This window comes from Patiria miniata, unplaced genomic scaffold (assembly GCF_015706575.1).
Source record: "Patiria miniata isolate m_02_andy unplaced genomic scaffold, ASM1570657v1 HiC_scaffold_14, whole genome shotgun sequence".
Classification (NCBI taxonomy): Eukaryota; Metazoa; Echinodermata; class Asteroidea; order Valvatida; family Asterinidae; genus Patiria; species Patiria miniata.
Genome location: NW_024037052.1, coordinates 5,691,411 through 5,709,218, shown reverse-complemented (window position 1 = coordinate 5,709,218; position 17,808 = coordinate 5,691,411). Strand labels below are relative to the sequence as shown.

Here is a 17,808-nt window from a genome sequence, read left to right as displayed (position 1 = left end):
CAGTTGTCAGACGATTCCATGTGCGGTTCACGTTGTATGTATATACACAAAATATGTACAAGTGCACACAGCACCATTACACACGTTGTTTCCCACACGTCCGCAGCATGTGATGCATTGTTGAGACATGCGAGACTGGAATCACGACTAGCACCTAACAGCTCGGGGGGGGGATTAGGGGGTCGAACCCCCTCCCGGCCCACTCTCTGGGCTGCAGAAAAAAATAGCAAATTCATTCAGAAAAAGCAGCACATGTCTGCAACTAACCCCCCCCCCCCCCTAGCCAAAGCTTGATTCGCCCCTGCCCTTTGTAATAGGCCTTTATTGCACAAGTAGGTCGACCATAAAATAAAAGCCCTTTTGAAGAATTAAAATTTATGAAGGTAAAAGCATCTGATACATTATTTCACACTTAACGAATGGGACGATGGCGCCCTAAATAGTCAAAGAACAATCAATTAAGCAATATAAAGTCACGTGCTCGACTGTGTGTAAAAAAAGTGATCAATCTGTCTGTATTGCTCCCATTGACAACCTAGACTCACGCACGTGCTTAAGCAGGAAACACAGTGACGTAGCAAGGTCATTTTGATTGGGGGGAGTACAAAATGTTTGAAAAGGGCACCTGCACACCCGTGGTGAAATTTAGACACGTTTTTCTCCGGACACTTAGCCTCGATAAAATCAAAAGGGGGGGGGGGGAGCCGGTACCAATCTGTCGATGGGGGTGCTGTTCAAAACCGACGATCATGCACACTAACAGACAACTTTGTGGTGCTTTTCAGGCTTTGTGGTGCTTTTTTTTTCAGAAAAAATGGTTCTTCTTTAAAAAAGGGCACTCTTTACAAAATATGGGGGGGGGGGGTAAGCTCTGGTGAAAAAAAGACATTTGAATGGAAAAGGGCAATCTTTAGAAAATAATCGGGGAGGGGGGTATACCCCCTAAAAACACGTATCCTGGGGCCAATTTCATCGAGCTCCTTAACACAACAATTTGCTTAGCATGAAAAGTCAGGATTACCAACTAAATGTCCATGTGATGTATTTTGTTTGTGATTGGTATTCAGCTGTAGTTTGCTTAGCATGAAAATCACATGGAGTTTTGGCTGGTAACCTGCTTTTGTAAGCCAGACTTTTTCGTACTAAGCACATTGTTATGCTTAGCATCTCCATGAAATTGGCCCCTGAACAACCACGTCAGCTGCTGCGTCATCCGAATTGTTCACACAGTGGTAGATATATTTGCATCCACGTTTGAGGCTATGTTTGTATATCGCGTGTGGATGTATTTTGCATGTACTGTGTAGTGTCGATCGTGAGCTAGCAATTCGCAAACACATTGGTGTCAATTGCCGCGATGACACCCATCAGCAGTGCGATATTTTGTCAAGGAATTTAAGAGTATGGTTGGAAGAACTGGTACTAAAGTGTCACTGTGGATGGAAATCAGTTTGAGCTGCAGTACAGCAGTAGTGCTTTGAAAAATAGCCACCACCAACACAACAATGTTTTGGAAGCCTGGGAGAGTGGGAGTTTATAACTAGTAAGATTGGTATTTTTGTGAATCGTTTCTTTCTCTCTGCAAACATGCGAAAGTAATGACATCACCACAGAAAAAGACATTATTGAGATCACGTATGGATTATATTTAAAGACCAAACATGTCTTTCCTCATTTTCCCGCATTTTTTTTCTTAATTGAAGCGACAAAATTTGCAAACGTTACAGAAACTACGGTACGTGAAATGTACATACCCTATATACAGACATACGTGCATGTACATGTATATGTACATCTATACAAGTAAATGCACAATATAACATGTACAATTACAATAACATGTACATGTACACGCATACATGTCAACCAAAGTTCGTGGATTTTTCGTTTTTGTCCAATCTCACCCCTGCAGCAATTCTGATTAAAATGGCCTCGTCCATTTATTCCACTGGTTGCACCTTTATACGAGCAATCAGTCCATTACCCGCTTGGCACGCACGGTTTTCGCTAGGTGTGACAACGTTGCCATGAATACGATACAAAACTGCATGATTATACCAGTCTCAATACGTGCATTATTGCGTCATCTGTAAGTGACTGTCGTGAGGCTATAATCGACTGCTCAAACTTGCCCTTCAGTGTCGTATCCAGCGGGGGAGGGGCAGGGAGGAACTCTCCCCCCCCCCCCCCGCCCGGTGGATTTTTCAACCAAATGTTTCTGTCAGCATTGATTTAAATAAATGTTTTTAGAGTTCTTCTGACATCAGTCCCACCAAAGAAAACCCGCTCAACAACAATGACAATGCGCCGTGGAAATGTCCATATAATATGTAGAATGCATAATAATGGTCAGTTTTGAAGAGCGTCTTTATTTGGGAGATGGGTACCAGCGTGATTTTCCGATTTGGTTTCGGAGTGCACAGTGAACCCTTTCAAAATTCCCCCCAAAAATAAGAACTTAATTTTCTGACAAATTTCAAGTTGGGTATGTAAGAAGAGATAATAACGGTTTATCAGAATTTGTCAACTTTACAAAAATTCTTTAATGTTAATTTGAAATTGTCCTTGATTTATTCAAGTGCGCACGCTAGGGAACACTCAGCCGATTTTTTTTTCTTTTCTTTCTTTTTACTCTACCCGCCCCTTCCGACGCCAATGCTTGGTGTGACAACGTTGCCATGACTACGCTTGAAAAATGCATGTTACTAGAATCTGCAGTGTGGCTGGCATTGGCGTTTGCAGTTTCCGCATACAGAGCATCGCTTATTATAACGGTGCCCATTATGACGCTGTCATTTGTCAACACGTAAACCTTTCGATAGTCTACTGAGTTTTCCCTCCTCTCGTGTCTATCCTGTCGCAACAACTTCTTGTCATATTTTAGAAAACTCATTGACAGTGTTAAGATGATATTAACATTTCTCCTGTTGTCATGTTTCATTCTACACACGAGCAGCCAGTTTGCTTGTCCCTCCGGATGGACCCAACACGCTAAGTTCTGTTACTTGATAAACACCGCTTCTAAACTGACTTGGTCCGAGGCCGATGGTCGCTGCCGAGCGGCTGGCGGTGTATTGGCCCTGCCCGTAATAAGGAAAGAGATACGTTTCCTATGGAACATGTACCGGGCACAAAATCTGAGCGAGGCCCAGCTGCAACCCTACGAGGGGATCTGGCTGGGCTGTCGGCGGACCGCCGCCGGGCTATGGGGCTGCTCAAATACCCCCACGCTAGATTTCGCGTTGTGGAGAGACGATGTGCCTGACGGCGACTGTGTGGTGATGTGGCACGACTGGCTCAAGTGGTCCACCGGCATATGCGAGAGGGTGAGGTTCTCCGCTTGCCAGCGGCGAGGCCGGGTGGAGTGTGCACGGCAGGGCCGGTGCCATCAGCGGGGTGGCCCGGGGCACCAGATCCACGGCTGCCTGCTGAACCACGTCCTGAGAGAAGTCCAAGTCAGAGACCCCGCCATGTGCTGTATCAAGTGCGTCGGCGATCCACGATGCCGCTCCTTCAACCTCGTTGGGAGTACATGCCAACTCAACACAGCCCAGCGCTCTGACGTCAACTTCAATGGAGAGACTGCAACCAACGACACTTGCGTTTATTACGAGATCGACTAGCTAGATGTATATTATTGATACTGTCCAAATAGGTTTGAGAGAAATTATAAAGACGTTCATTTTGAAAAAACAACAAAATTCATTGTTTCAAATCGGGGAAGTTGCTAACAAACTCTTTCGTTATACTATTAATCGACAGCAGGGATAAAATAAGACGATTAAAGTGATATGCCCTGAGCTCAAAAATGGCTTTCTTTTCCCAGCGTAACGTAAAATAACTACTTTAATCCGATTTTAGATGTCTGCAGCCGTCTGAAAAAAAGGGCACTCTTTAGTGCAAAACACGAATCCACCCTGTGAGAGCTGGATTATGTGTGGTACTTTTCGAGTGTTTGTGAAGAAATAATTCAATAACTAAGGCCCCCCCCAAAAAAAAGTCTCCGGTTTCTGGTATGCGCGCGCGTCGCCGTAGCCATGCGCTTCGGCAAAATGAAAAAGTTTTTTTTTCAATGAAAGATGATGTTTCAAAACCGCCAAACTCACTGGTTTGACTGGAATCCTGCTGCTGCACAATTTTAACGTGTTTTTAGATTGGATTATGGTCGAGAATAAGCTTTATGTGGCCTCTCTGGACTCCCATAAGCACTAAGTTTAGTCGGGCACCATTTGCAGTCATCAGCCGACATTTGAAGCAAAAAAATCAGGTAAAAAAAAAAAAAAGCCGCGTCGCCAAATCACTTTTTGGGCAAGCTCTATACCAGAAACCGGAGACTTTTTTTTTTGGCCTAAACGTTGGTGTTTTTTGTTCTCGTTAGATGTCTCATTCAAAAGTGCATAACTTTTTACATAGCCAGGAAAAATAAAAAAAATTTTGTGAACTCGAAAATAGCACAGGGACCACATCTTTAAATGAGGAAAATATAATATATATTTAAATTCAATATGACTTCTTTAAGAGAGAAAAGAATACACCTTGAATAGTCGGGGGACTATAATTGACCATGTGGGGCTACATTTCGGCCGCTTGTTATTAAGCTCTGGCAGGAACTTCTACATGTCACTTGGTGGTCGGTCGGTCGGTCGGTCTGTCCCCGGGAAAATTGACCAAAATAAGGCCCCATAAGTTTCCCACAAAATCTAACTGCCAAATTTTAATTTTCCAAAAAAATCAAACAAATTAAATTAAATACTTTAATACTAATTGTTTGTAACAATTGGGACAGATGCTTATGGAAAGATTGTAAATGGAGGCAAAATATGCGCAGTAATGTTATAGTCGCGTGATATTTATCACAAATCGCTATTAATCTAGGCAAACATCTAAAGTATGGTGTCCCATAAGTGCCATCGGCGTCGCAGTTGTTTGGGTTTTTTTGGCATCGCATTTTCCAGCTCTGGCAGGGATCATTTTTTTATAGATTTCATGCAAGACTTTCATGCAAGACGGCCAGAGCTTATTGTGCACTCGCACTTCTTTTTCAACTTTCTTCACGAACATTTTTGGAGATTGATTTATTCGATATGTGTCCGCTCAGGTCTGTGTCCGCTATAATTGTTATTTTAGACGCCAAAGGGCAGCAGTTAATTTGCCCCATATTACTTGATCTATAATCTTCATGTTAGCTAATCGCCGACATTTGTATCAATATACGATTGTTTACTTATCCTGAGTGTTTTCAAGGTCTGGTTGAAAGGAACCGAACCTAATGTCTCACTGTTCCTGAGAAAAGACGAATACACCCTGGTTCATCTCCTTGTTCTCGTGTAATAAAATTTTAGAGTGTGAACATCTAGTTTAAAAATGCTCCTATTTTAACCAGAATTGATTTCCTTGACTGAAATTCGGACCAAATATCCGTAACATAAAATACTTCAATTTGCGACCGATAAACACACCTTGGAAATTCCTAGTTTTTGAGTAAAATCCATGTATCTATTTCGTGAAAACCTTGTGGAGACGAATTCACCTATAGAAATTGCCTTGTGGGGACCTTTACAATGTTTTGTTCCCTATTACACAAACGTCTCTATAAGGTATAGGGAATTACGAAAAATATGTTTTTCAACCGCAAATATAAGTCTCATTCTTGGACATGTGTTGCCTACACGTCGTGTGTATACACAGTCATGATTTACAAGTGCACACAACACCAATGCACCCGTGTTTTCCAACACCTCTTCACCATGCGATGCACTCGTGGAACATGCGAGACTGGAATCACGACTAGCATCCAACACCTCGATTTTTGAGAGTCAAAATATTGAACCCCGAAATTTGTTCTCGCAAGAATAGCGCAAAAGGACCAGTTTTCAAAGGATGTCCGTGTGGACGTTTATTTTCTACTTTTTAAATGCTCTTTCCAATTAATATCATTTTATTTAAATAGCGTTTAGTGACCCAATTGGGAGTTTTCCAGGACGTATTGTCCCTTTAAGGGTGCGTTCGTGTAGCTCACCCGGGTCGACAGGGGTCAGCCCCGTGCCGTTCGATTAGCTCTGACGTCATTTTTGGGGCTCACCGGGGGGCAGACCGTACTCGTGGAGCAGAGTGGTGAAAATACGTCACACGCATGCGTTGTTCATTCCATGAAACGGACAAAATGGCAGCCGGACGGCGGAAATCTCAAGTGGACTTAAAAATATATATTTAGGTTCGTTTACAAGACTTCTTTTTCGCTTTTAGAGGGGGCGATTTCAAACATTCACCATTCTTTTTCACTTTTAGTTTAATGCCAACAGCACCAGATACAATTAGGGGGTTTCATTTTCATCAACCGTCAATCAAATTAGCTGTACCTGAAATCAATTTTAAAAAGGTACGCTTGCGTAAATGAATGCACATGTAACGTAATTGGCCGTCTGTTTCTCAAAACCGAATGCACGGACAATAAAAACAATTGAACTTTCGTTGAATTGAAATGGGATTCAAGACGGGCATTCAAATTCAGACGAAAACGAATGACCGATTTTCAGAAGTGAATGAACATTTCAGGAAATTGGCCGGGAAAATATATGATGTGAACGATTATAGCGCCCTCCCTGCAGTGGCGGATCTAGGGGGTTGGGACCTATAACACACCCTCCTCCCTGCCTGGACCGCCAAAAATTACTAGGAAAATCATTTAGAAAACAGGTAGCACATGTCTGCAACTCCCCCCCCCCTCCCAAGCCATAGCTTGATCCGCCCCTGCCTGCCCTGTGCAATGGGGCCTTGTTGGCGTCCTTTATTGCGACCATTAAATAAAACCTCCATAAATATTTATGACGCTAAAAGCATCTAGTAAATTATTCAACACTCAACAAATGGGATTGGCGTAGCGAATGGGGGGGGGGGGGAGATTGGCCTGTCGCCAGAAACTAGCTTCGAGGCTGGGTAGTGGTTCCAGACCATTAAATAGACTGCCATAGACATCAGTGGTAATAACGCGCACTTCCCAAAATTATTAAAAAATACTCACAACTCTCCAAGGCGTTTGAGACACACATCAGCTTTTTTTCATCATCTTTCATTTTCCGTTCAAATGTTTTTTGGGGGGAGGGGGAGTTTGGGGGGGGGGGGTAACCAATGACCTTTGGGAGAAAATTCCATCCAAATATCACCCCCTAAAATCAGTCCTGAAGCCCATCACCATTTTAAAAATTGCAATATAGTGCCTTTTTTATGGCCTAATTTCATCCAAATTTCACCGAAATATGAGTTCGCAGTCCTCTGCACGGCTTCCACACTTCATTTTTTACAATTCCTCAAGTTCACGGCCCTTAAAGTACTCTAATACCTGAGAAATTGAGGGCCTGCAATTCGTGATTTGGCCGGCGTAGGCAATTTTGGGCCTTTTCACAGGTCGGCACCCTTTCACCCCAGACCACATTACATTTTAAGGCAAGAGGATGGATGCATAAATCATGTTTCATCCAAAAATTGAGCAACAAAGTATAAAAACCGTGTGACTAAAGAAAGAGTGCGGCTATGGAGAGGCTATGGAGAGCGGCTAAGGAGGGAAAGCTTTGTTACATATTGTGATAAAAGCGCCCCTTTGTACGTCTACTACGCATGCGTATTTTTCATGTGCGTGAACACTTGCGTGCGCGATTGATAAACACCAAAAATAGCGGATGGCACGTGACGGTGAATGAACCAGTTAGAATTCGGCTGTCATTCATGAATATGTATGAGGTTAACCAATGAGCAAGCCTTTCTATATTTTTAATGATTACATTTTGGATTAACAGTTTGAACAGAAAACCCTCTAAACTGAACAGCGCCTTCCTAAAATGACATCAGCAACAACGCCCTCATGCAGTTGTCATGAAAAGCGTAGGATATTTTAAATAATTTATTAAGAAGTTGAACAAAGAACTTGAGCGGGGATTGAACCTGCGACCTACGGATTACCGTTCTGGTGCTCTACCGACTGAGCTATCCAGCCCTATGTTGGCGGATCGGGCCCATTTCGTCAATATCGTTGTTCAAGGGGCGTTAGTCAGCAGCCATAAACCCGTACACGCAATGTAGCCAGGGATCCCGCCCAATACAGACAGACCTGGGATACAGCAACCGGGGAGCACTCGCAGAGAATACGTATCCTGTCCAAGGGCGGATCCAGAACACAATTTTTTGGGGGGGGGCCAAAACACAATTTTGTCCCCCCCCCCCCACCCCCCAAAAAGGTGGGTCGAAAAAAATTACGGCGTGGGGTTCGGGGCCCGCTTATAAGGGCCCCGAAATTTTTTTGGATTCTAGATGCTCTGTGGTGCGATCTGAGGCAATTTCTGACCACTTTAACCAATGTTTTTTTTGAGGAAAATATGGTGGTGTACTCATTGCCTGCCTTTATTGCGATGTCACATAAAAAAAAAAAAAATGGTTTCGTTTTTTTTTGGGGGGGGGGCATGGCCCCCTTTGCCCCCCCCCCCCCCCGATCCACCTTTGATCCTGTCTAAGTGATCCCCGTGAAAATTGTGAATAAACACGGCAACAAAATCCTGAGGTTAACGAAGCGTTAACAGCACTATACGGAAATTCGCCTCCGTGAACCAAGTTTTAGACAGCTCCAAACCAATCACAAACTGCGACAGCAATTCTGATTAAAATGACCACCATTTTATTCCGCTGATTGCACATTTGCAATCAGCCAGTCAGCCACTTCATTACCTTGGCACGGATTACGCTTGGTGTGACACAGTTGCCATGAATACGCTCCAAAATTGCATGATTACCAGTCTTACGCAAATTATTTCCTCATCAATTGCAATAAGTGACCGCCGTGCGTGAGGCTATAATCGACCTATCGACCTTAAGGCCCTAGTTGAGATTCTGCATCTTTTTTTCCAAAGTGTGGATGGCATTGGCGTTTGCAGTTTCCGCATACAGAGCATCGTTTACTATTACGGTGCCTATTTTGTCTCTGGAATTCGATATTCTACTGAGTTATAACCTCTGGTGTCTATACATTTCCTGTCATTAGAACATTTTGTCGTATTTTAGAAAACTGTCGAAGAGCTAGATACTCTTTTGGCTTAAACGGAATGTTCAACATTTGCTTTTGCTGCAATCGTCAGAAATAAATGGATTTGGAGGTTTAGTATGTTGTAGCAAATAATGTTAAGCTGGCTTGCTTCACGTTTTGGGTTCGGAGATGCTATAAAATCCAAGAAAACCAACCATGCCCTTGTAGTCTGGTTCCCTGACCCCAATTATGATTAAACGGAGCAATGTATAGACTTTGGGGAGAGAATCAGAGAATCAGTCTAGCCGGCTTGTACCATTTCACAGGTGTGTAAAGAATTGCAAAGAAAATGCGGAATAACCAAATATGAAAATTAGGAGCAGTTTTGAAAAAAGGCCAGTTTTCTCCAACGCTGGCCGGCCGACCAGCATTGGAAAAATATAAGTTTTCTTGAAAATGTCAGCACACCAGGAGCCACGATTTTACAGGATGCTTTGGACTGTAATTCCCTAACAATCCAGTAAAATATTTCGTGATAATTTGATCATTTAGTTTTTTTATGTTTGCAAATGTTGTATATTCCCTTTAACGGACGAAAGTAAAATCACTGCACATGCGTTGACGTGCACATTTTTCCGATGATCATATATTTCATTCTACACACGAGCAGCCTGTTTACTTGTCCCGTGGGATGGATCCAGCACGCTACGTACTTTTACTTGGTGATCACCACTCCTAGATTGGTCCGAGGCCAATGGTCGCTGCCGAAGGGCTGGCAATGAATTGCAAAATTTGTACAAAGCCTTTGCCGCATTATACATAAATTCCCCTTCCTGAACCATTTTTTTTTAAGACAACTCCAACCCAATCGCAAATTGCGACAGCAATTCTGATTCAAATGGCCACCATTTATTCCACTGGTTACACATTTGCGAGCAGCCCATTCATTATCTTGGCACGGTTTCGCTTGTGGTGTCATGGGCTTCGCTAGGATTTTTTTCCAAGGGGGAAAGGGGGTAGGGGGCAAAGCACATCTTTTCCCCTACTTGTACTTTCGCTAGCATATTCTCAATATAATTACTGTTTTCGAGGATGGGCGGGGGACATTTTCCCATCCAACCCCCATCGACACCCCTGCTGATGACCAGTTAAATCTGTATTAAATTCCTCTCACACCTCTCAGTTTCCTTTTTATCCCTTCTTTTTTGCCCTCCTGTTTTTCCGTTTCGGGGGGGGGGGGGAGAGGCAAGTGCCCCCCCCCCCTCGCGACGCCCATGACTACGCTTGAAAAATGCGTGATTACCAGTCCTACGCGAATTATTTCCTCATCAATTGCAATAAGTGACCGCCGTGAGGCTATAATCGACCTATCGACCTTAAGGCACTAGTTGAGAATTTCATCTTTTTTTTCCAAAGTGTGGCTGGCATTGGCGTTTGCAGTTTCCGCATACAGAGCATCGCTTATTATAACGGTGCCCATTATGACGCTGTCATTTGTCAACACGTAAACCTTTCGATAGTCTACTGAGTTTTCCCTCCTCTCGTGTCTATTCTGTCGCAACAACTTGTTGTCATATTTTAGAAAACTCATTGTGTTGACAGAGTTAAGATGATATTAACATTTCTCCTGTTGTCGTGTTTCATTCTACACACGAGCAGCCAGTTTGCTTGTCCCGCGGGATGGACCCAACACGCTAAGTTTTGTTACTTGATAAACACCGCGTCTAAACTGACTTGGTCCGAGGCCGATGGTCGCTGCCGAGCGGCTGGCGGTGAATTGGCCGTGCCCGTAACGGGGGAAGAGGTAGATTTCCTTTGGACCACGTTCCGGGCACAGAACATGAGGGAGGCCCAGCTGCAACCCGACGCAGGGATCTGGGTGGGCTGTCGGCGGACCGCCGGGGTGTGGGGCTGCACAAACACCACTACGCTAGATTTCGCACCGTGGAGAAAACACCAGCCTGACGGCAGTGGCGACTGTGTGATGATGTTGCACAGGATGCCCAAGTGGTCCGACGTCAACTGCGGGAAGCCGAGGTTCACCGCGTGCCAGCGCCGAGGCAGAGCGGAGTGTGCGCGGCAGGGCCGGTGCCATCAGCGGGGCGGCCCGGGGCACCCAATCCACGGCTGCCTGCAGAACCACGTCCTGAAAGAAGTCCAAGTCAGAGACCCCGCCATGTGCTGTATCAAGTGCGTCGATGACCCGCGATGCCGCTCCTTCAACCTCGTTGGGAGTACATGCCAACTCAACACAGCCCAGCGCTCTGACGTCAACTTCAATGGAGAGACTGCAACCAACGGCACTTGCGTTTATTACGAGATCGACTAGATGTTCATGAATATTGACATTGTCCAATAATTGACACTGAGCAACTATAAGGATATTCAATTTGGAAAACAACAAACTTCATTGTTTCAAATCGGAGAACTTGCTAGCGAACTTTTTCAGGGGACCTGGAGGAATAAAACGAGCCGATTCAAGTTGCATCCATATCCGGTGCTCTCTAAAAAAAGAATTGGATTTTTTTTCACATGACAAATTGCAGTTTGTATGTATGTTTTGTTGTAACGGGAAAAGCTACTTTATACCGATTTTGGGCGTCTGCAACCCCTTAACCCTGAAAAGGGGTCATTCATTCTGAGCGAAAAACAAATTTTGTGAAGAAATAATTACATAAGTAAACGTCGGTGCATTTTTTTCTTTCGATGTCTCATTCAAAAGCGAAAAGTATTACATTTCAAGGAAAATGGCAATTTCTTTGAGGCGAAACTCGAAAATAGAACGGGGAACGCATCTTTAAATGAGGAATGAATACACTTCGCAACAGAAGGGCTGATGTGGGACTACATTGACGATGCGGGACATTTTAGTCACTTGGGTTTTTTTTTCAACAATGACTATTTGGCCTAACTTTAATAGTTGCGATCGAAAAACATTTTCGGAGATTGATTTCTGCGAAGTGTGTTCACTCATTTCTTAATAATACTTAATGTTTTAGACGCTAGAGGGCAGCAGATTACTTGCCCTATATTTCTTGATCTATGTATAATTAGCATTGTGCGTCCTGTAAACTTCAAACGTGTTGACAATATATAGCTATAGCCTGCATTTCATTGCCTGTCATGCATGCCTTAATCCCGTTTTCATACACTTTTCTTTGTAACTGCGTGGAACTTATGAAAAAAAGGGCAAATCGTCCTGAAATCGCTGAAAATTGTATGTATAAACGATTGTTTACTCATCCTATTTCAAAGGTGTGGTTGAAAGAGAACTAACCTATTGCGTACTGTTCCTGAGAAAAGACGAATAAAACGTGGTTGTTCATATCTGGCGCAGCAGACATTTTGTGGCATGCGCATACGAGCTCCTTAGCACAACAATTTGCTTAGCATGAAAAGTCTGCCTTGGCAAAAAAAAACAGGATTACCAACCAAATGTCCATGTGATGTATTTTGTTTGTGATTGGTATTCAGCTGTTGTTTGTTTAGCATGAAAATCACATGGAGTTTTGGCTGGTTACCTGCTTTTGTAAGCCAGACTTTCTCGTACTAAGCAAATTGTTATGCTTAGCATCTCCACGAAATTGGCCCCTGAACAACCACGTCAGCTGCTGCGTCATCCGAATTGTTCACACAGTGGTAGATAGATTTGCATCCACGTTTGAGGCTATGTTTGTATGTATTTTGCATGTACTGTACAGTGACGATCGTGAGCTAGCAATTCGCAAACACATTGGTGTCAATATTGCCGCGATGACACCCATCAGCAGTGCGAGATTTTGTCAAGGAATTTAAGAGTATGGTTGGATGAACTGGTACTTAAGTGTCACTGTGGATGGAAATCAGTTTGAGCTGCAGTACAGCAGTAGTGCTTTGAAAACTAGCCACCACCAACACAAAAATGTTTTGGAAGCCTGGGAGAGTGGGAGTTTATAACTAGTACATACGTGCATGTGCATGTATATATGTACATCTATACAAGTAAATGTACAATATTATATGTACAATTACACTAACATGTACATATACACGACAAGGGCGGATCCAGAACACAATTTTTTGGGGGGCCCAAAAAATTTTTGGTTCCCCAAAAAAGTGGGTTAAAAAATTACGGCGTGGGGTTCGGGGCCCGCTTAAGGGCCCCGAATTTTTTTGGATTCTAGATGCTCTGTGGTGTGATCTGAGGCAATTTCTGACCACTTTAACCAATGTTTTTTGAGGAAAAGATGGTGGTGTACTCATTGCCTGCCTTTATTGCGATGTCACATAAAAAAAAAATTGGTTTCGTTTAGGGGGAGGGGGCCATGACCCCCTTTGGCCCCCCCTCCCCCCCCCCCCCCCCGGATCCGCCCTTACACGCATACATGTCAACCCTCAACCGAAGTTCGTGGATTTTTCGTTTTTGTCAAATCTCACCCCTCCAGCAATTCTGATTAAAATGGCTTCGTCCATTTATTCCACTGGTTGCACCTTAATACGAGCAATCAGTCCATTACCCGCTTGGCACGCACGGTTTTCGCTAGGTGTGACAACGTTGCCATGAATACGATACAAAAATGCATGATTATACCAGTCTCAATACGTGCATTATTGCGTTATCTGTAAGTGACTGTCGTGAGGCTATAATCGACTGCTCGAACTTGCCCTTAGTGGCGTATCCAGCGGGGGAGGGGCAGGGGGAACTAGCCCCCCCCCCCCCCCCCTCTGCCCGGCGGATTTTTCAACCAAATGTGTTTGTCAGCATTGATTTAAATAAATGTTTTTAGAGTTCTTCTGACATCAGTCCCACCAAAGAAAACCCGCTCAACAACAATTACAATGCGCCGTGGAAATGTCCATATAATATGTAGTATGCATAATAATGGTCAGTTTTGAAGGGCGTCTTTATTTGGGAGATGGGGACCAGCGTGATTTTCCGATTTGGTTTCGGAGTGCACAGTGAACCCTTTCAAAATTCCCAAAAAAAATAAGAACATAATTTTCTGACAAATTTCAAGTTGGGTATGTAAGAAGAGATAATAACGGTTTATCAGAATTTGTCAACTTTACAAAAATTCTTTAATGTTAATTTGAAATTGTCCTTGATTTATTCAAGTGCGCCACGCTAGGGAACACTCAGCCGATTTTGTGCCCAATTTCCGGAAGCCGCCGTTTTTTAAGTTTCGGATTAAAATTCATGACAACAAGATTGTTCACAGAGGTTATATAGCAAGCACTAATAAGGTAAAAGTATCAGTATTTCACTGAATAAATTTGAAGTTTGTCAACAAAGAAGTTTGGCAACGGGTAACTGTTACTTGGTGATCACCACTCATAGATTTGCATGGTCCGAGGCCGATAGTCGCTGCCGAGCGGATGGCAGTGAATTGCAGAATAGGTACAAAGCGTTTATCGCATTATACATAAATTCCCCTCCATGAACCAATTTTGTAGACAGCTCCAAACCTATCGCAAATTGCGACAGCAATTCTGATTAAAAATGGCCACCATTTATTCCGCTGGTTACATACACGGCAAGCACTATATTACTGTTTCGCTTGTATTGGTGTCATGGGCTTCGCCAGGATTTTTTTCTAGAGGGGGGCAAAGCACATCCCCCCCCCAAATCCTTGTACTTTCGCTTGCATATTCTCAGTTTATCTTTTTTTTTTCGAGGGTGGGCGGGGGATATTTGTCCATCCCACCCCCATTGACCCCCCTGCAAGCGACCATTTTGTTAAATGTGTGTTAAATTAATAGCAATGACTGCACACCTCTTTTTCTTTTTTCTTTTTTTTCTTTTCTTTCTTTTTACTCTACCCGCCCCCTTCCGACGCCCATGCTTGGTGTGACAACGTTGCCATGACTACGCTTAAAAAATGCATGTTACTAATCCTACGCGAATTATTTCCTCATCAATAAGTGACTGCCGTGACCTCCCGTGAGGCTATTCAAACTGTTGACTTTCAGGCCCGCTAGTTGAGAATCTGCAGTGTGGCTGGCATTGGCATTTGCAGTTTCCGCATACAAGAGCATCGCTTATTATAACGGTGCCCATTATGACGCTGTCATTTTGTCAACACGTAAACCTTTCGATAGTCTACTGAGTTTTCCTCCTCTCGTGTCTATCCTGTCGCAACAACTTGTTGTCATATTTTACAAAACTCATTGTGTTGACAGTGTTAAGATGATATTAACATTTCTCCTGTTGTCGTGTTTCATTCTACACACGAGCAGCCAGTTTGCTTGTCCCGCGGGATGGACCCAACACGCTGAGTTCTGTTACTTGATGATCACCACACCTAAATTGACTTGGTCCGAGGCCGATGGTCGCTGCCGAGCGGCTGGCGGTGAATTGGCCTTGCCCGTAACGAGGGAAGAGATACGTTTTCTTTGGACCATGTTCCGGGCGCAAAATCTGAGCGAGTCCGAGCTGCAACCCTCCGGGGGGATCTGGCTGGGCTGTCGGCGGACCGCCGCCGGGCTGTGGGGCTGCTCAAATACCCCCACGCTAGATTTCGCATGGTGGATGGGCGGTCAGCCTGACGGTGGCGACTGTGTGGTGATGTGGCACCACGAGGCCAGGTGGTCCGATGCCGAATGCGAGACGGCGAGGTTCACCGCGTGCCAGCGGCGAGGCCGGGTGGAGTGTGCGCGGCAGGGCCGGTGCCATCAGCGGGGCGGCCCGGGGCACCAGATCCACGGCTGCCTGCTGAACCACGTCCTGAGAGAAGTCCAAGTCCAAGACCCCGCCATGTGCTGTATCAAGTGCGTCGACGACCCGCGATGCCGCTCCTTCAACCTCGTTGGGAGTACATGCCAACTCAACACAGCCCAGCGTTCTGACGTCAACTTCAATGGAGAGACTGCAACCAACGACACTTGCGTTTATTACGAAATCGACTAGATGTTCATGAATATTGACACTGTCCAATAATTGACACTGAGCAACTATAAAGATATTCAATTTGGAAAACAACAAACTTCATTGTTTCAAATCGGAGAACTTGCTAGCAAACTTTTTTTAGGGGACCTGGAGGAACTTGAGCCGATTCAAGTTGAATCCATATTCCGTGCTCTCTAAAAAAAGAATTGGATTTTTTTTCACATGACAAATTGCAGTTTGTATGTATGTTTTGTTGTCAACTCAACACAGCCCAGCGCTCTGACGTCAACTTCAATGGAGAGACTTCAACTAACGACACTTGCGTTTATTACGAGGTCGACTACATGTACGTGAATATTGACACTTTTCAATTATGGTTGAGAGAAACTATAAAGACGTTCAATTTTGAAAACAACAAACTTCATTGTTTCTAATCGGGGAACTTTTTAGGGGATCTGGAGGGATAAAATGAGCCAATTCAAGTTGCATCCATACCCCGTGCTCTCGAAAAAAAATAATGATTTTTTCTCCTAACAAATTGCAGTTTGTTTGTATATAGGCCTATGTTTTGTTTTAACGGAAAAAGCTACTTAAACCGATTTTTGGCGTCTGCGACCTCTGAATCCTGGAAAGGCCCGGGCAATCCATTCTGTGCGAAAAACGAATCAGCCTTGCGAGAGCTGCATTATTGTCTGGTAGCTAATGAATTCGAATTTTGTGAAGAAATAATACAATAAGTAAACGTCAGTGCAGTTTTTTTTCGTTCGATGTCTCATTCAAAAGTGAAAAGCCTTTAAATTCCAGGAAAATAGCAATTTATTTGTCCAGGTCAAACTCGAAAATAAGCTTTCATCTTTAAATGAGGAAAAGGATACTCTTTGCAACAATTGGGGGATATAATGACGATGTTGTATTTTTTTCAACGAAGACTACTAGGCCCATAACTTAATTGTGGTCAAAGAATATATTTAGATTGATTTCTTCAAAATGTGTTCGCTTATATATTATAGTTCGAAAAAATAATTGTTATTTTAGACGCTAGAGGGCAGCAGATTACTTGCCCTGTATTTCTTGACCTTTCTAAGCTTGGTTGACAAACTGCACAGTTTGCCAACCAAGGGTTGCAAAACTATGGAAGGTCCAACACTGCAAAAATGAAGGAGAGTTATTACAGGTAACCGAAATATTATTTGATTGTTGGAAATACAAAATTGTCAACAAAGCTACAACATAATTCCTAAACATGCCCTTTTACTATTGTATTGAGGGCATTATGAGGACTTTTTGGGGGGGGAAATATGTTGCCAACCACAGCTTCAAAGTTTATGCGCTTTCGGCAGCCCACATAAAATGGCGCCAATGTTTACAAACAAAATTGTGCGCATGTCCTGTAAACTTCAAACTTGTTGACAATAGCCTGCATTTCATTGCCTTTCATGCATGTCTTAATCCCGTTTTCATTCGCTTCTCTTTATAAGTGCGTGGACTTAAATAAAATGGGCAAATCGTCCTGAAATCGCCGAAAATGTATGTTTATACGATTGTTTACAGTGGCGTATCCAGAGAGGGACAGGCGGGCACTTTGCCCCCCCCCCCCCCCCCGGCTGATTTTTTGGAACGATATTTTTTCCCGTAACAATTTCCATAAATGGTTAGAGAGTTCAGACATGAACACAAAAAAAGAAAACCAAACTCCAAAACCATTACATTGCGCCGTGAAAATCGGCATATATTTTGGAGTATGTACAATAATGGTCTGTTGTGGAAAGCCCCCCCCCCCCCCGCATTTGGAAGAAGGGAACCAGGGCGCCCCCCCCCCCCCCCCTGCGCTGTTTGATTTTACGGAGGCAAAGTGTCCGCGGAAAAAAGCTGGATTCGCCACTGATTGTTTACTCATCCTATTTCAAAGGTCTGGTTGAAAGGTAATGTCGTA

At 43.7% G+C, this 17,808-nt stretch overlaps 1 protein-coding gene across 1 annotated transcript; it reads left to right on the top strand.

Moving 5' to 3' along the window:
• The first annotated feature begins 14,836 nt into the window (after window positions 1-14,836).
• Window positions 14,837-16,925, top strand: LOC119721759 (lactose-binding lectin l-2-like). The gene has a single exon (XM_038191720.1). It carries the CDS (start codon window positions 15,177-15,179, stop codon window positions 15,894-15,896), a length of 720 nt encoding a protein of 239 aa, XP_038047648.1. The 5' UTR covers window positions 14,837-15,176; the 3' UTR covers window positions 15,897-16,925.
• The last annotated feature ends 883 nt before the right edge of the window (window positions 16,926-17,808 follow it).